Here is a 20,062-nt window from a genome sequence, read left to right on the forward strand (position 1 = left end):
TATTTTATTAAAGTCGAGGACATTCACATAGCAAGGACACCAACTTTTTCTTCTAACTTTATCTTTATATGATACTAATATTACACTTTTGTTTTTTGTTTTTTTTAAAAAAAATTTCAACACACTTTTATTTTTATTTTTTTATCTCAACAATTAAAATATCAATTTAGTCCCTCCATAATTTGTCAAATTTCACTTTAGTCCATCGATAATGATAAAAAAGACTGTACACACACGCATCGCGTGTGCAAAGTAAGTAGTTATATTATTAAGTGTGAGACCATTATAGTAACTAACTTAGAGGACATCAAAATATTTAATTTCATAATTACTCATCTTACCCTAATAAAATTTTCATCAAGTTACTCAATATTTTACATTAAAAAAATCTAAACAAAATTTTCTTTTAAAATCGAACAATTCTTCTAAATTGAAAATAATTTCGTATTAATTGTTTAGTATTATTTGATCAAATTAAAAATAATAATAACACATGTAACACGTGTGCATTTTTTACTAGTTTTAAGAAAACATGAGTGAAATTTACGAGTCTTAATAAATATCCCAATAAGTAATTGATTAAAGATTGAGTGTAACTTCGGATACAGAAGTTGTGAACTAAAACAAAACACTTAAACAAGTCCAGTTTTTAAAAGTGTCTTTATTATATATATAAAAAAATAGAAACGGTTTTTACATTTTAATGAATGTTAGAAAATTCTTTGTTTTTCTTTTTAAATAGAAATAAAAGCCCGATTTTTAAACTTGTTTAAATGGTTTTTTAAAATAATTTTTGTAATCAAAAAATAAACTTTTAAAAACTTTGAGTCTTATTTAACGACTACTGAGGTAATGGAAATTTGGTCATAAGTTATATCCCATAAACTTTAATATTATTGGTCTACAAATATATCGGCCTCTCGCTCTAACTCCGAGATGAAAATAATAAATGTGATTCCATAAAACTAATAAATAATGAGTATGTTTTATATTTATTATTACTGAAAAATCTTGTTGTTAATTTTTCACTGAAAGAAAAATCCAAAAATAATATGAGATCGTTTTTTAGAGGTGTCAATACGAGTGAGTTTGGGTCGGGTTGAAACAAGGACACTAAAAAATATTTCTCAGCTCGAATTCGAGCCCTAAAACTTTAAATCCAAACCCGAATCTTAACCAATCCGATTTAATTTTTTACTATGCAACATTATTATTTTATTATACATGATAATATTTTAACAATCCGATAATTATTATTTTATTATACATGATAATATTTTAATTTAAACACATAATAACAAAAAAATCGTCTATAAAAAAAAAGTCTTCAACATCAAAAAATAACTTTAAACTTTAAAGATCCAATTTTTTCATCGTTTACGCCTTTTTGTACGAGACAAATGTTCGAAGAGATCGAAGGCCTTAGAGAAATGAAGGTGAAACAGATAAATTAAAAGCAAATACTCAGTTTAAAAATAGGATTGAACCTAACTTAAAATAATAATAATATATAAATTGGTCGGGCGGGTTCGAGTTGATGGACAACTTGATTCTTAATTTAGGTATTATGAACCCATATTTTCGCTTCATATTTCGAGTCCAATTCGATCTGATCCAAACTCTTAAATTCTCAACCCAAAAACAATATCTTTTGTGTTAGGCTGACGACATTAATTTTCGACACCCCTAATTTTTTTAGCATAAAATTGTTATGTAATGAATTTTTTTAAATAAAATCTTAAAATTTTAATATGAAAATTGGAATATTGGATTTTTGGGTGGACCCATATAATATATATCATTGTGCCTTATAAATAGGAGACGCATGGTTCTTATAGCGGGAACCCTGGTTTGAACGCGAAGGGAGGTGAGCAGTTTCCGAGGGAAATTCTTAAATTGAAGCAGGTAAAATCTTAAACCCATAGCCTTCGCTCTTCATTATCTTTGGATTTTGGCTGTAAAAGCAATGTTATTATTATTGCTAGATTTTTGTTTAAATTAACGAATTCCCCTCGCGATATGCATTGGGATAAGCAGTACCACCACGAAGATGCAATCTTCGAGGATTTTATGTAGAACTTGATTAGTTTTGTTTATTATCTTCGAAGTTTTTTGTAGCCTTCAATATGAATTTGAATGAGTGAAAATGGGTATTTTGTGGGGCTATTGTCTGCACGGTTAATATTGCATGGAAAATTGCTTCAAATTAAGTATATCAAACTATGTTTTGTTGCTTTTGTTCAATTATTTACTTTTGCAATGTTTCGATTTCTGTATGTATTGTCCCAATGTTTTCATCAACGTGGCTACGTACTAATAAGATATGCTATATAAACTAGAATGGATGTTTAATAAAACTAGGGCATTTAAATTTATAACATTGGCTCCGAAGAATGGGTCCATCATATTTAACGAATGGAATTTTCTTTTTCATTATGCAACAAATTAACATTGTCTCAGGTGTTTTTAGTCAAAGACGGTCATTGAATAGATGCAGAGGAAATGAGTTTTTTCTATAGAAGAAAATCATAGCTCAATAAAATGATAAAAGGAAATGCAAACATAACCCTGAAAACGAACAATGAGACTGAAGAGAGTTCGAACTACATCAACAGCATCCTAAAGTCATAATAAATCGGCTTCCAAAAGCAGAACCTTGTATGTAAAAGATATATAACAAACTGTCAGTGACCAATTTTATGGGGCTGGAGCAGTTTGTTCACTCCTAGAAAAGGAGCATGCTGCTTAACAACTGGAAGTGTGAGCAGAGACCTCAACACTTGCTTCATGGTGGGGCGTTCACAGTCACATGTATTTATACATTCCATTGCAATGGCAGTGATCTCGGCCCCATCCGCTGAATTAAAATCAGGATCGCTTGTAAAACTTTCATGGACAAGTGAACGTTGGTCGGTTTTCTTGTCAATATCTGATTCACTAGTCTTATATTCTCTCTGTGCCCATTCATGATCAAAAGGTAATCGGGCTTGCCGATCTTCTTGCGTGTAAACTTTCTTGGTTATTAAACCTAGCAGTATAACCCCATATGCAAAGACGTCTTGTTTATCTGAACAATTCCCTAAAAGCAAATCCAATACAAAACCTTCTAAATAATCTTGGTTATAAAATCCGCACTCGCTTCAGTAAAACCAAGATGATGTAAAATTAAATTGCAGAACAAAGTGGAGAGTGCAGTCATGTGGGCCAATCTGGAAGCTGAATACTTCATACTTCTACAGTAAAGATAGTGTTTTAAATGGTGGTTGCCTAGACGTAGGCGGCCCGACCGCCCCGCCTTTGTCTGCCTTTGTCTAAGGCGGTCTCTATAGGTGGTCCGAGGCTATCCTCCTTTGTCAAACCGCCTCCAGCCACCGCCTTAATCATCTTGTTAGTTTGCATTTATATATTTATCTGCACTTTGTCTAAATTGTATTATATTTCATGAAGTTTTCTTATGCATAAACATTATTTAATTACATATATTACATCAAAAGTGATCATTACTTGTAACCACATTGCATGATTATATATTCTTATTTATTACCTATAAAAAATTGTTAAAAAAATTCAACAGCTTAGTCACTTCCTAGGCGGTAGACGGTCATTGACCGTCCTGCCACCGCCTCCCGCCAATTACAACATTGAGTATAGAATGCTCATTAGTTTGCATTTCAAGAGTAAACGACTTCTATACACCCAATTTCAGTTATGGTGTTTGCCCCTTAACCAGCTTAAAAGTCTGCTATTGAATCCATTACAATGCTGTAGACTCAAGAGGACTCTAGCTACAAAAATAACTCCTCACAGCTTGCTCAGAACAATCACAATGGACAGAAATAAATGAAACTAATAGCAATATATCGAATATCGAAATTCATATTTCTTCGGAGTTCACAATTCTTTTTGCTAGTTCAAACTATTTAAGTTAATTTAATGACATTAATAGTTCTATTTTATAAGCACTCTGCCTCCAATAAACACCATATCGAGACATCTGTGTTAGAGTAGATGCCCTGCAAACCAACTGTTGGCTAGGGATTTTATTGACTCAGTTGTAATTAACAATCTTTATTTTAATATAATTCATTATTTCATGGTTTGTTATATTTTATCTATATACCCATATGAACAACATAGATAAAGACTTTGATTATACTTTAATACAAATGAATCGTAATTCGATGTTGAAACTCGTTTGTAAACACTGTATGATCTAAATTCGTTCCTAGTCGATTCAGCCGCCTAAAATATGGATAAAGTTCGCTTGAGCTCGAGACTAGCATCTGTGATGTTGTGTACTGCGTTTCTTGGTAAGGGCATAGAGATGTCCAAACATGCAGATGGGTAGTCATATGATGATTATACCGAACAACCCTCCCTCGGACTTTCCAAGTGGTTATCATTCATCAAGAGGATAAGTCCGTGGTTATGATTGTACAACATTAGTCTTTACGACCCAGGACAACACTGAAGCTCTATATGCTAGGGCTGTGCTTTGACTCGTTTACCGGCTCTAGGAGAGTCATCAGGCGGCGAGATTGGGTACAGTTGCGGCACATATAGGAGCCAGTGCATTGTAGTCGGGGATTCACCGCTCACCTACGGGTGTTGATATCCTATGTGATCTGATGAAATAATAGTGCATGGAATCTCTGGCCAGAGTATGAGATGTACGTTAGAGAAGGAGTTCTCCAACCGTACATGCGATGCCACTATTTATAGTTATCACATAGTTATCGAATTATTATGCAACCCTCGATGAACCAATGGTTGCAGATTCGATCGGGATATATGAGATGAAGGGACCGTACTGTACGTTAATCATAATCGACTAGTTCTTGCAGGCACTATCAGTGATACCTAGGGGATCATGGGTCGATGCTACTAGACGCTCTTACCATGATCCAATGGGTGCAATCAGAAATGAGTTCTAACATTCTTGATCAAGGTGTTGATGAAAAGAATGAGGCTAACTAGGGTAAGCCCGAATAAGAATAAATGTTATTCTGAATCACAAAGAGTTGTGAACCCACGGCTAGCTGTATCCCTGAACCATTGAGAGTCACACAAGCACTGGATCGTTTGTTCCCGTTGAGATAATAAATTCAAGAAGTTGAATTTATATTATGATATAGTAAATTCAAAGAGTTGAATTTATGATAATAAAATTTTGAGAAAATAAATTCAAGGAGTTGAATTTATGAGATACTAAATTCAAGAAGTGGAATTTATGAAATTTGGAGAGAATAAATTCAAGGAGTTGAATTTATAAAATTTGATAATTTAATTTATTAAACTCAAAAGTTGGGTTTATTAAATATTAAATTTTGAAGGTGATAAATTCAAAGAGTTGAATTTTTAATTTAAATAATAAATTCAAATGTTGAATTTATAATTAATTTAATTTATTAAGCTTAAACGTTGAGTTTATTAAATATTAAATTAAATATAGTGGGAATTATGTTTAATGGGCTTGTAGGAGTACAAGTCCAACATACTAAATGATTAAAGTTTTTAATGGACTTTGATTAATTAATTAAACTAGTTGGACTAACCCAATTAATTAATCAAGCTCATTAATGTTAATTATGTGTATTAGGTCATCACTTGATTAAAAATATATAGTAGATGAGCTAAACCCTAGCCTCCATGAGACCACAAGTTTTCGAAACATTTTCGGTTATTTGGAAAAGAAAAAGATTTGGTTATGCAATAAGAATATTTCATTGACTTACTTAATTCAATTAATTAAGTAAATAAATTATTAGTATTAAAATAAGGATTTTCTTATCCTTAAGATATGGCATGCAATCGTGGGTTTTTGGTTTTCTAATCAACAATAAAAAGGGTCTTTCAGCTATTCCCAACTTCTTCCAAGTGCTGCTCTCGAAAATCTCCTTTCAAAAACCAAGAAAAATTCGGTTTATTGTGTTGAGCCGATTTCTTCTTCGTGTTCAATCTCTACGCCAAAGTTCTTCTAAATTTCTAGTGCAATTTAGAAGAGAAACAAATATTTCAGTCGTGGATCGGATTAGGAGATCGAAGAATGTTCGTATGGATTTACAACAAGAGTTACGTCCGCTAATACCAGAGTAGTTGGAGCCAAGTGAAATTTTTTTACCAAAAGGTAAAAGTTTTAACGCCCTATGTATGTTTATGATAAAATCATACGAGTGCCCAAAGCAAAACATATTTTGATTGTCAAAATAAAATAAAAATTTTTAAACTTTCGCTGCGTTTGGGGCACGAGAAAACCGAGATCTAACAGTGGTATCAGAGCCAGGTTCTCTATATCGTATGGTTTTAAATCATATTGAATAATTTATTTCGAACCACACAAGAAAATTTTTCAGAAAATTGATGCACCATAAAAATTTTATTTTTCCAGAAAACAAAAAAAAAATATTTCGTTTCTGCCCGGAACTATTCCGGGCAGCCCGTGCGCGGCCCGCGCAGAGTGCGCGCGGCCGACGCGCGGCATGCGGAATGTCCGCATGCTACGCTCGCGGCCGGCGCACATGGTTGTGCTCACAAACGCGCACAGCGTGCCTGCGAATGCCCGAAACGTTCGAGTAGTGCGCGGGAAGTGCGGGCAGCTGCCCGGGAACGTCTCGTGCTCTGTTCTGGATAATGGGCTTGAATTGTTTGGGCCTAGGGGCGATTTTCTGATTTTTCAAATTTTTGGGTAAAATTGATATTTTTGAAAATTGGTTCAATTTTTATTTTGGAAAATTGATTTTTAGAAAATTAATAATTTTCTTGTAAAATAAATAATTAGAATGTGATTTTAATTATTTATGGTAAAATGAGTTTTACAAGAAATCAATTATTATTGATTTAATTGGAAATTAAATAAAGGAGTTTATTTAATTTATTAAATTATTTGATAATTGTGGTGGTTAGTGGTAAAATTATTAGATATATGATTTATCAATTAATTAAATTTGTTTAATTAAATTGATTTTAATATTTGATATTAAATGCATGAAGGATGATCAAGAGCCTTGACCAATGTGTTAGGTGTATGTTAGGATATTTTACTGTTTTTTATTCATTTTGTTAATATTTGATATTATTAAAGTGGGCCTGGTTTATGGCCCGTTCCCACCCCATGAGATGTATCCCTTATGTGCCATGGCTGTTTAAATGTAATTATTAGAAATAGTGGGAGATCAAGACTGGAAGATGGTGGGCCCGATGAACGAGATGAAGACATGTAAAATATTGGAAGCACTTGTAATAGTTGCATTTGCATCCCTGCATTCACCTAGGTTTTGGACCTGGATCCATGTTTGGCTCACATGGATCTAATAGTGTTGGCGATCGATCATCCTTATTTATTGTTGAATGTCATATTATGATATATGCGATATATAGTAGTATGCATATATGTATATTATTAGATAATATAGTTGCATGGATCCGGCAAACATACAAACTCGTGGCACGCGATTTTAAAAATTAAAATGATGAGGCAATTTTAAAATCAAAATCCCTCATTTTGAATAAGATTCAAAATTTATATCAAACCGAAAAAGTAAAAATTAAAAAGTTTAATTTTTCCTTGCCTTCCATCAACCGTGGTTGCATGTTGATCGCTACCCGCGGACAGTGTCTGGCTCATATTATTGGGGAGGCCTGGAAGCCGGAAAGCTGTGACTTCCACCGGACATATGATGTGAATTGAGTGGAACTCCCATGAATTCGGCTCATATTATTTGGGGAACTCATGACGACCGTCTATTACAATTCAATATTGATGGGTCGGTTTGACATGCGAAAATAAACGACGTCATATTATTGTGTCCTTATTAAACGTGAGGCAAAACACGCGGAGGTTGCATAGGGATGCAATTGGATTCTACCTTTTAGAAATTATAATTGGCTGATATTATTCGGGATTATAATTGGCTAATTGGACTCTACGTGCCCACTAAGGAAATACGATTTCCCTTTTTCATCAGAGGGTGGTGAAAATGTCAAAATAGTGGGAGATAGATTTATAAAATAAAATCCATATTTTATATCTTAAAATTATTTTAAAATAATCAGCAACCTTTATTCTATTTCCATATCAGTATATTTTAGATTTCGTCTCGTAATCCATTTTTGTTATTAACAAGCTAACCGAATCTAATTTTCAAGACTGGTTGGAAAAATTGTTCTAAATTCGGAAAAAATGACATACACACTAATGTCAGTCTTGTTGAACTGACAATGCATGCAAGATGGTGGGACCATAGTGTGCAAGCTAAAGTGTAATGTGCTCGTTTCTATGTCAAATGAACTGTAGGGACAGTTTGAGGAAATTTTGAATGCTGCTGACATTCGAATGCACGTGCAAGAATTGCATGGTGCATGAAACTAATACGATGATGCACACTACTTTCGAGGAGCTCATGACTGCACACATGCAAGATGGGGTTCTAGCCCATGAACATGGTGTATATATGATTGTGCTTATTGAAAATGTGGTGGGCCTGGAATATGTGATTCTTAACGAGTTAATTGATGACATCAATTTGTTGTCTTTCTCTTCCTCATTCTCTTCCTCATTTTCGGGGTTATGGTGAAATTCAATTTGAATAAGATAGATGATAGCCTTGAAGAGCTAGTTAATATTCTTATAACTTATGAGATCACCATAAAACAGGAAATTATTGTTTTCTTATGGGCCTCTCGTTAGACGAAAATGGCCCACAAGGTAAGGGAAAGAAATGTTCTTCCCCTCACAAGAAAAACAATCCCAATAAGAGGCAAACTCTGAAAGATACTTAAAAGGCCTGCAAAGCCCAATAAGTTAGAACATATTTTTTTGCACTGTAAGAAGTCCGGACATAAGAAATTGTATGTGCCAGAAATGTTCTGGAAATGATAAGCGAATGTCCAAGTAAACATGATTTCAACAATAAACAAAATAAAGTTAGATGATCCAAATCCCACACAAATATGGCACGCTAGACTAGGTCATATTTCCCAAAGAATGATGCACAAGCTAGTGGGAGAAGGCATGTTTGACTTGTAAGACAAAAATTCTCAACCTGCTTGTAAGTCCTGTCTAAAAGGAAAAATGACTAAGACTCCATTCAATGGAAACATGGAACGTGCACATGGTCTACTGGATTTGATCCACATGGACGTTTGTGGCCCGCTAAGTGTTAGCACAAAATTTGGGCATTCTTACTTCATTACCTTTACTGATGACCATTCGAGGTATGGGTATGTTTATGAAACACAAATCTGAAGCATTTGAAAGGTTCAAAGAATTCAGATCTGAAGTAAGAAAACAACTAGAAAGGAGTATTAAGACACTTCGATCTGATCGAGATGGAGAATACTGCAGTGCTGAATTTTTAGATTATCTAAAAGAGAATGAGATTTTCTCACAGTGGACTCCTCCAGCAACACCACAATTGAATGGTGTTTCTGAACGTCGAAATCGAACCTTGATGGACATGGTTCGATCCATGATGGGATTCACTGAATTGCCTGCATTGTTTTGGGGCTTAGCGCTTGAAACTGCGGCAATGTTGTTGAATAATGTCCATACTAAAGCAGTTGATAAAACACCATATGAGATATGGATAGGAAAAACTCCCAAATATTCTTACGAGAGAATATGGGGATGTCCTACTTACGTGAAGCAGACAGTGGGAGACAAATTGGATAGTAGATCCACTTTGTGATACTTTGTAGGATCCAAAGAATTCTGTTGGATATTATTTCTATCATCCCAATGAAGCGAAAGTGTTTGTTTCAAGAAATGCCACCTTTTTGGAAAAGGAATTTCTATTAGATAGAAAAGGCAAGATGATAGAACTTGAAGAAATTCAATATACTCCCTCAACTATAGAAGTTGAACCCATTTCCCAAGAACCAGTAGTTGAAGTACAAGCTCCTAGGAGGTCTGATAGGGTTATTAGACCACCTGCAAGATATACACTTCTTCATGAACAAGGTCATGATGAGCCTTGTGTTGGATGTGATCCAATGAACTTTAAAGAAGTAATATCTGATACTGATTCAACCAAATGGCTTGAAGCCATGCAGTCAGAAATGGACTCTATGTATTCAAACCAAGTCTGGACATTAGTTGATCCACCTGAGGGAATCGTTCCCATAGGATGCAAATGGATTTACAAAAGAAAGCTTGGGGCGGATGAGAAGGTAGTGACCTTCAAAGCAGGACTGGTTGAAAAAGGTTATACTCAAAAGCAATGAGTTGCCTATGAGAAAATTTTTCCACCAGTTGCTATGTTTAAGTCCATTAGAATACTACTAGCCATAGCATCATGGTATGACTATGAGATATGAAAAATGGATGTAAAGACTGCATTCCTCAATGGAAACATCAAAGAAGAAATTTATATGTCCCAACCTGAGGGATACACATCAGTAGGAAGTGAGCATAAGGTATGCAAACTTCAGAGATCAATATATGGTCTCAAGCAGGAGTCAAGGAGTTGGAACCTCAGATTTGATAGCACTATCAAAGAGTTTGGTTTTTCTAAGAATCCTGAGGAACCATGCGTGTACAAGAAAGTTAGTGGGAGTGCAGTGACATTCCTTATGTTTTATGTTGATGACATCCTACTAATTAGGAATGATGTAGGACTACTGCAATCAACTAAAATATGGTTAGCAAGTAAATTCTCTATGAAAGATATGGGTGAAGCATCCCATGTATTGTGAATACAAATCTATAGAGATAGATCAAAAGAGGATGCTGGGACTCACCCAAGCCGCTTATATTGCTACCATTTTGAAGCGATACTCTATGGAAGAGTCCAAGAGAAGATACTTACCATTGTGTCATGATGTTACTCTATCCAAAGTTATGTGTCCCAAAACTGATAAACAGATAGAGATGATGACACGTATTCCATATGCATCAGCCATTGGTAGTATCATGTATGGTATGATATAGACACGTCCTGATGTTGCTTACGCTCTGAGTGTTACAAGCAAATATCAGGCGAACACTTGTCCAATGTATTGGAAGGCCGTGAAAGATATTCTTAAGTACTTGAGAAGGACTAAGAACTTGTTCATGGTCTATGGGGGTGGAGAATTGAAATTGGAAGGCTACAATGATTCTAGCTTCCAATGTGACGTAGATGATTCGAAATCGACCTTTGGTTTTGTATTCATGCTAAATGGTGCGGCTGTCTCTTGGGAAAGTTCAAAACAAGACACCGTTTCGGATTCCACTACTGAAGCTGAATACATTGTTGCATCTGATTCAGCCAAAGAGATAGTTTGGATGAGAAATTTTGTCCAAGAGTTGGGCGTTATTCCTAATGGAGTTGATCTAGTCCCGATGTACTGCGACAAAACTGGTGCCGTTGCGCAAGCAAAGGAACCAAGGTCTCATCAGCGATCCAAACATGTACTGAGGAAGTTCCACATCATACGGGAGATTGTGGGAAAAGGAGACATATCATTCGAAAGAGTCCCCTCTGCAGATAATGTTGCTGATCCACTTACAAAGCCCTTGCCAGGACCATTGTTTGAAAAGCATCGCAAAGCAATGTGATTAAAGTTTATGGGTAGTTGACTCTAGGGCAAGTGGGAGATTGTTAGAGTAGATGCTCTGCAAGCCAACTGTTGGCCAGGGATTTTATTGATTCAGTTGTAATTAACAATCTTTATTTTAATATAATTCATTATTTCATGGTTTGTTATTTCTTTATCTGTATATCCATGTGAACAACATAGATAAAGACTTTGATTATACTTTACAACAAATGAATCGTAATTCGATGTTGAAACTCGTTTGTAAACACTGTATGATCTAAATTCGTTCCTAGTCGATTCAGCCGCCTAAACATGGATAAAGGTCGCTTGAGCTCGAGACTAGCATCTGTGATGTTGTGTACTGCGTTTCTTGGTAAGGGCATAGAGATGTCCAAACATGCAGATGGGTACTGATATGATGATTATAATGAACTACCCTCCCTCGGACTTTCCAAGTGGTTATCATTCATCGAGAGGATAACTCTGTGGTTATGATTGTACAACATTAGTCCTTACGACCCGGGACAACACTGAGGCTCTATATGCTAGGGCTATGCTTTGACTCGTTTACCTGCTCCAGGAGAGTCATCAGGTGACGAGGTTGGGTACAGTTGCGACACATATAGGAGCCAGTGCATTGTAGTCGGGGATTCACCGCTCACCTACGGGTGTGGATATCCTATGTGATCTGATGAAATAATAGTGCATGGAATCTCTGGCCAGAGTATGAGATGTACGTTAGAAAAGGAGTTCTCCAACCGTACGTGCGATGCCACTATTTATAGTTATCACATAGTTATCGAATTATTATGCAACCCTCGATGAACCAATGGTTGCAGATTCGATCGGGATATATGAGATGAAGGGACCGTACTGTACGTTAATCATAATCGACTAGTTCTTGCAGGCACTATCAGTGATACCTAGGAGATCATGGGTCGATGCTACTAGACGCTCTTACCATGATCCAATGGATGCAATCAGAAATGAGTTCTGACATTCTTGATCAAGGTGTTGATGAAAAGAATGGGGCTAACTAGGGTAAGCCCGAATAAGAATAAATGTTATTCTGAATCACAAAGAGTTGTGAACCCACGGCTAGCTGTATCCCTGAACCATTGAGAGTCACACAAGCACTGGATCGTTTGTTCCCGTTGAGATAATAAATTCAAGGAGTTGAATTTATATTATGATATAGTAAATTCAAGGAGTTGAATTTATGATAATAAAATTTTGAGAAAATAAATTCAAGGAGTTGAATTCAAGGAGTTGAATTTATGAGATACTAAATTCAAGAAGTTGAATTTATGAAATTTGGAGAGAATAAATTCAAGGAGTTGAATTTATAAAATTTGATAATTTAATTTATTAAACTCAAAAGTTGGGTTTATTAAATATTAAATTTTGGAGGTGATAAATTCAAAGAGTTGAATTTATAATTTAAATAATAAATTCAAATGTTGAATTTATAATTAATTTAATTTATTAAGCTCAAACGTTGAGTTGATTAAATATTAAATTAAATATAGTGGGAATTATGTTTAATGGGCTTATAGAAGTACAAGTCCAACATACTAAATGATCAAAATTTTTTAATGAACTTTGATTAATTAATTAAACTAGTTGGACTAACCCAATTAATTAATCAAGTCCATTAATGTTAATTATGTGTATTAGGTCATCACTTGATTAAAAATATATAGTAGATGAGCTAAACCCTAGCCTCCATGAGACCACAAGTTTTCGAAACATTTTCGGTAATTTGGAAAAGAAAAAGATTTGGTATGCAATAAGAATATTTCATTGACTTAATTAATTGAATTAATTAAGTAAATAAATTATTAGTATTAAAATAAGGATTTTCTTATCCTTAAGATATGGCATGCAATTGTAGGTTTTTGGTTTTCTAATCAACAATAAAAAGGGGTCTTTCGGCTATTCCCAACTTTTTCCAAGTGCTGCTCTCGAAAATCTCCTCTCAAAAACCAAGAAAAATTCGGTTTATTATGTTGAGTCGATTTTTTCTTCGTGTTCAATCTCTACGCCAAAGTTCTTCTAAATTTCTAGTGCAATTTAGAAGAGAAACAAATATTTCAGTCGTGGATCGGATTAGGAGATCGAAGAATGTTCGTATGGATTTACAACAAGAGCTACGTCCGCTAATACCAGAGTAGTTGGAGCCAAATGAAAATTGTTCACCAAAAGGTAAAAGTTTTAACGCCCTATGTATGTTTATGATAAAATCATACAAGTGCCCAAAGCAAAACATATTTTGATTGTCAAAATAAAATAAAAATTTTTAAACTTTCGCTGCGTTTGGGACACGAGAAAACCAAGATCCAACAATCTGTTCACAGTAATACATAAATCATCGTACCAAAACGCTGTAACTATAAGTTAAATATTTCTTAGCGCCTTCACACACACACACTCCCAAAAAAAAGGAAACGGAAATAACTTTAACTCTTCGTTACAAACAGTGACAACTTTGTTTTATTCAAAGCAACCTTATCTCTATATCCTTTCATTCAGCCGTGCATATAGTGTATCAATAGCTTTTATATGTGTTCTACACACATGACACACCTTCTGAACCTTTTCCATTATTCTTTACGACACAAATACATCATTCTCCCAATTCCTAGTTCACCAATCTCTATATATCAGCAATGTAAACAGATTACTATTATCCCTCCAGGCCACCACGACTTCCATTAGCTAGGAAATATATTATTACATGTAGAAAATTAGCTAAATAGATTCAAAACAAATCATCGTAGCAACATAATCATCTAAACAAGCCAAACAATATGTTCCGTTCTGTTTTGTTCCTCAAAGAAAAAATATCGAGACATTTCAAGCTAAAAAACATTTAAACAAAACCATAAATCAATCAACAATTTAAACTCAATTCTGTTCAGAGGTAATGAGTAAAATGTGAGGGGCAGAGCTGCAAATTAGAATAAATTCTTAATGCTTATTCATGAGTGATACTCACGGGAAATTTAGGGTCCGCTCCCAGCAAGTGTCACTAGTACAGACGCAGGGTTTTGAAATTGTCCCGAGCCTGAAATCACGAAAAAGACAGTTAAGAAGGGGCCAGGAGGGTGTCCTGGCGTAGCCTCTCCGACGCTCAAGTCAGTGACTGAGGATATATGGGGGGAGCAGCTAAGGGTGCTGCTGAAAACGATATAGTGAATGAATGAACTGAACACTCAAACCTGATATTTATAGGAGAATACATGGGTCCTTGATGGGCCTGTCTTCCATTTGGGCTAGGGATGGGCCAGGAGTAGTGGGCCCATCCCTGGGTATCACCAGTCTCCCCCTCCCGAGTCGAACTGAATTGCAAGTTCAAAGTTCGATTAATTGTGTTGTCCCCGGTTCTCCGGGCGCGAGTTGTGCACTTTCTTCCTGCCTTTCGTCGGTCTCCAAAAATTTGGAAAGAAATCAAATAGTAATCATAGCCCTGCTTCATCATCACCTCGCTCACGTCATACGACGCATCAATGCCCGTCACCCTCGTTCGCAGCTCCGGCCGCCGCCTTGTCTGAGCCCGCGCCGGCCGCACGCCTCGCACCACGCCCCCGCCTAGCCACCCTGCCCTCGCCAAGCCACGCCTCGCCTGCGCGCCTCGCTAAGCCAGCCCTCATCACCTGCGCGCTAGCCCCAACGCGAGCTCGCTCTGCCCCTGTGTCTGCTCGCCCAAGCGCGCTACGCCCGACCCAGCGCACATCGTCCCATCGCGAGCTCGCCCAGCACCCCTGCTCGCCTGCTCGCCCAAGCTTGCCTCACGCTCGCCCAAGCGCGCCGCGCCACGCCCGCCCCAGCGCAAATCGCCTCATCGCGAGCTTGCCCAGCACCCCTGCTCGCCCAAGCTTGCCTCATGCTCGCCCGTCGCCCTCGCCCAGCACGAACGCACGCCTGCCCCGTTCCAACGCTCGCCCAACGCGCGACGCCCGCCATAGCGCGCATCGCCCCATCGCGAGCTCGCCCAGCACCCTTGCTCGCCTGCTCGCCTAAGCTTGCCTCACGCTCTCCCGGCGCCCTCGCCCCGCACGAGCGCACGCCTGCCCCGAGCTCGCCCCTCGCCAAGCTAGCCCGAGCACAGCCACGCTCGCCCTGCGTGCCTAGCCCTCGCCTTCCCTTCACCTCGCTTCGCCTCTGTCTCGTCACCCAAAACACCCCTCGCCAGCTCGCCCAGCTTCGCCCAAGCCAACGCTGCAGGCTCGCCAAAGACACCCATCGCCAGCTCGCCCAGCCCCTTGCTCGCTCGAGCGCTCGTCCAGTACGTTGAGAATTTTGATACATTTCCTTGCGAATGGTTGTGTGATTTCTGAATAGCTTTTGGGGGCGTTGCCCCCAAACCCCCACGACCTGATCGGTAATTTTCGCAGCGGAAAACATTGTTCGTTAACGACAATCGAATTACATTTTTCTAACATAGTATGCCCTTGTCGCCCCCATCTTCAAGGTCCTCTACTAAGCTTTTGAAGAGAAATAGTTTCCACTTCCCCGCACCCTTGACTCCTCTGCTAAAATAGTCCTTAGCAGGAAAATAAAACTCTTACCTCATCATATCATAACTCTTCTGCTAAGCCGGGCCTTTGCAGGAAAATAAAAATCTCCACCCTCATACTCTAACTCCTCTGCTAGGCGACGCCTTAACAGGAAAATAAAAATTCTCCACCTTCACCCTCTAAATCCTCTGCTAGGCGACGCCATAGCAGGAAAATAAAATTCAACACCTCCACCCTCTAACCCCTCTACTAGGTGACGCCTTAATAGAAAAATTAAATTCGACACCTCCACCCTCTAACTCCTCTGCTAGGTGATACCTTAGCAGGAAAATAAAAACTCAACACCCACATCTCTAACTTCTCTGCTAGGCGATGCCTTAGCAGGAAAATAAAAATTCTCCAACTTCACCCTCTAACTCCTCTGCTAGACGATACCTTAGCAGGAAAATGAAAATTCAACACCCCCATCTCTAACTCCTCTGCTAGGCGATGCCTTAGCAGGAAAATAAAAATTTTCTCCTCCCCAACTCTGCTCCTCTGTTAGGCGATGCCTTAGCAGGAAAATTTAATTCTCATCCTCCACTCTGCTCCTCTGCTAGGCGACGCCTTAGCAGGAAAAATTTGATATCTCCCAAACTCTGCTCCTCTGCTAGGCGATGCCTTAGCAGGAAAAATTAAAATTTTTCTCCTTCCAAACTCTGCTCCTCTGCTAGGCGACGCCTTAGCAGGAAAATTTTAATGTCTCTCAAACTCTGCTCCTCTGCTAGGCGATGCCTTAGCAGGAAAATTTAATTCTCCTCCTCCACTCTGCTCCTCTGCTAGGCGATGTCTTAGTAGGAAAATAAAATTTTTCTCCTCCCAAACTCTGCTCCTCTGCTAGGCGGACGCTTTAGCAGGAAAATTTTAATATCTCCCAAACTCTGCTCCTCTGCTAGGCGATGCCTTAGCAGGAAAAATTTAACTTTTCTCATCCCCCCAGCTCCTCTGCTAGGCGATGCCTTAGCAGGAAAATTTTAATATCTCCCAAACTCTGCTCCTCTGCTAGGCGATGCCTTAGCAGGAAAAATTTAACTTTTCTCATCCCCCCAGCTCCTCTGCTAGGCGATGCCTTAGCAGGAAAATTTTAATATCTCCCAAACTCTGCTCCTCTGCTAGGCGATGCCTTAGCAGGAAAATTTAATTCTCCTCCACTCTGCTCCTCTGCTAGGCGATGCCTTAGCAGGAAAAATTTAAATTTTCTCCTCCCCCACTCTGCTCCTCTGCTAGGCGATGCCATAGCAGAAAAAATTTAACTATATCATCCTCATAATACAAGAACATCCACAAACTTAATATAAGAACTCGGCTTTATTAAATTTCAACTGATAATGTAAGACAAATTAAGGAACGAAATACATCACAAACAAAGTAAAGATTAATATTCTCTAAGGTGGTAAGCGTTCCCTGGCCTCTTTAGAGCCTTACCCAGCGCATTCTCCAACTTTCCTCTCTGCTCCTCTCGTACCTCCACAGGACAAAGTTACCCACTTAGAAGCTTCTCCGAATGACTCTACAACTGTAAGACTGAGCTCAAGCTTCCATGTGAATGCTCACGACCTCTCTTTTCTTCTTCCTTCACGATTCGTTCATAACAACGACGTGCGACTTCTTGGTCCTCGCACAAGACTCCAAATCCTTTTCCCAATGGAAACTTAAGTTTCTGATGATAACTGGAAGCTACGGCTCTAAAATCCTTCAGGGCTGGCCGTCCTAGAATTCCATTATACTTTGACAAGTTATCCACCACGGTGAATGCTACCATTTTTGTTACCCGCCGAGGATGTCCCCAAGGAGAGGGGAAGAACATTCTGACCCAAAGGCAGGATGGCGTGTTCTGCAAACCCATACAGCGGGGTGGAGATCGGCTCAAACTCAAATCCTTCCACCTTCATTTGATCCAACGTGCTCTTGAACAAGACGTTCACGGAGCTTCCATTATCAATAAATATCCTCGCCACATCATAATTGGCAATGGTGGCCGTTACTACCAAGACATCGTTATGTGGAGTCACAACGCCTCGGAGGTCTTTGGGCCCAAAGCTGATGACGGGGTCTTGTGGTAAGTCTGCACCCCTAGATATCTCAAAGTTCTCCAACCTTCTCCCATGTGCCTTCCGAGCTCGCCCAGAGTCTCCATCAGTAGCACCCCCCGAGATCATATGAATCATTCCCTCTTCGGGTGGTTATCCTCATTCATTCCCCTCCTCGGTTCGATGGGTTTCTGAGGAACATCTTGACCTCGACGGAGCTAACAAATCATCATAGCTCGACGGAGGTTTCTTGACCAGTGATTTGAAAAATTCTCCTCCCCTCAGTCCTTGGGTAAAGGCACTTATCATGATGTCAGGGGTAGCCGCTGGTATTTCCAGCGCTGCACTATTGAAGCGTTGGACAAACTCTCGCAAAGTTTCATTCTCTTGTTGTTTCATCACGAACAGGCTCAAATAATTTTTCTGGTGCCTCTTGCTGCTAGGAAATCGGTGCAAGAAGGCAGCTGAGAAGTCCTCAAAAGAACGTATAGAGTTGGGCTGCAAGGTGTTAAACCATTGCTGGGCTGACCTCACTAACCTGTCCCGAAACACCCTGCACCTGACTCCATCCGAATATTGGTGCAACAGAGCCGCATTCTCAAATCTCCCCAAGTGTTCTTCAGGGTCAGTATGTCCGTCATATTCTCCCACGTTTGACTGTCGGAAATTTGGAGGAAGTCCTTCTTCCAAGATGGCCAATGAAAAAGGACTTCCTCTCTTGGGTACCGGCGCTCGGCTTACTACCTGCTGCCTCGACATCCGTATCTCCTTCCACATCTCTCCTATCTCACTAACCTTCCCCACTTTGGAGGGGATGCGTCTCTTCAACCCGGCTCTGGTGGCCCTCCACATTCTCTTCTTGCTCCTGGCGAGCGGCCTGCTCTTCTGCAAACATAGACTCTTGATTCCTCTTAATTGCTTCATCCACTGTCCGGGTGATAAATTGGCCCAACTGTTCCAGGGTCAAGTTCCCCACATTCTCATTGGGACGGGTTTGCTCGACCCTTGTCTCTTGAAGGGGCTGCTCAGCTCTTGTCTCTTGACGAGGTTGTTCCTGTCTCGTCTCAAGATTCGGTTGTTCGGGTCCCCTCTGAGGACGCGATGATGCTGAGGTAGCTCTTCTACTCCCTCTCTTGCCTAGCATCTCTACGTCTCAACTCAAATTTCCCACAGACGGCGCCAAGTGATACTCACGGGAAATTTAGGGTCCGCTCCCAGCAAATGTCACTAGTACAGACGCAGGGTTTTGAAATTGTCCCGAGCCTGAAATCACGAAAAAGACCGCTAAGAGGGGGCCAGGAGGGTGTCCTGGCGGCATAGCCCCTCCGACGCTCAAGTCAGTGACTGAGGATATATGGGGGGAGCAGCTAAGTGTGCTGCTGAAAACGATATAGTGAATGAATGAACTGAACACTCAAACCTGATATTTATAGGAGAATACCTGGTCCCTTGATGACCTGTCTTCCATTTGGGCTAGGGATGGGCCAGGAGTAGTGGGCCCGTCCCAGGAGTATCAATGAGGATACTATATGAAAATGAAATACCTTTCTTCCCAGCATAAGGGTCCATGTGACCATAACATCCATGGACATTATCGTTTTTATCAAGTGTTCTATCAGGAAGAATTCCACCAGTTATCATGCTAAAATCACATAACCTTGGATAACCGTTCTGCATGACAAGTGAAATAATTATTACTTGTATATTTCATACTAGCATAAATATTTTGACGAGTGTAGGGCATCCACAATGCACCTCATCAAGCAATATATGAGCAGCATCAAGATTGAGAACTGCAAAAGGTGGGTACTGTGGATATCTAGTATGCAAAAATTTGAGGAGGCTAGCAATCCCAAGGGCAACCTTGATTTTCTGCGGCCACTTAAAAGAATATATAGATTAAAAAGGGTAAGGTTAACTATGGAGATGATATATTCGAGTTTACAACATGCAGAG

The 20,062-nt window shown here is 38.9% G+C and overlaps 1 protein-coding gene across 1 annotated transcript; it reads right to left on the reverse strand.

Annotated features, from left to right (window-relative positions):
* Positions 1–2,545: 2,545 nt before the first annotated feature.
* LOC142527548 (serine/threonine-protein kinase BIK1-like) lies at positions 2,546–19,992 on the reverse strand. The gene is made up of 3 exons (XM_075632385.1): positions 19,862–19,992; positions 19,651–19,777; positions 2,546–3,079 (listed from the first exon to the last, which is right to left on the reverse strand). Exons 2-3 carry the CDS (start codon positions 19,745–19,747, stop codon positions 2,685–2,687), a joined length of 492 nt encoding a protein of 163 aa, XP_075488500.1. The 5' UTR covers positions 19,748–19,777; positions 19,862–19,992; the 3' UTR covers positions 2,546–2,684.
* Positions 19,993–20,062: the final 70 nt, after the last annotated feature.

This window comes from Primulina tabacum, chromosome 15, assembly GCF_025594145.1.
Source record: "Primulina tabacum isolate GXHZ01 chromosome 15, ASM2559414v2, whole genome shotgun sequence".
NCBI lineage: Eukaryota > Viridiplantae > Streptophyta > Magnoliopsida > Lamiales > Gesneriaceae > Primulina > Primulina tabacum.

Bases quoted from the DNA above. Each gene is read 5' to 3' on its own strand.
- LOC142527548 (XM_075632385.1), bottom strand. From the start codon at position 19,747: ATGATAACTGGTGGAATTCTTCCTGATAGAACACTTGATAAAAACGAT. The intron at 3,080-19,650 runs GTATTTCATTTT...ATTTGCTTTTAG, and splicing joins CCCTTATGCTGGGAAGAAAG to GGAATTGTTCAGATAAACAA.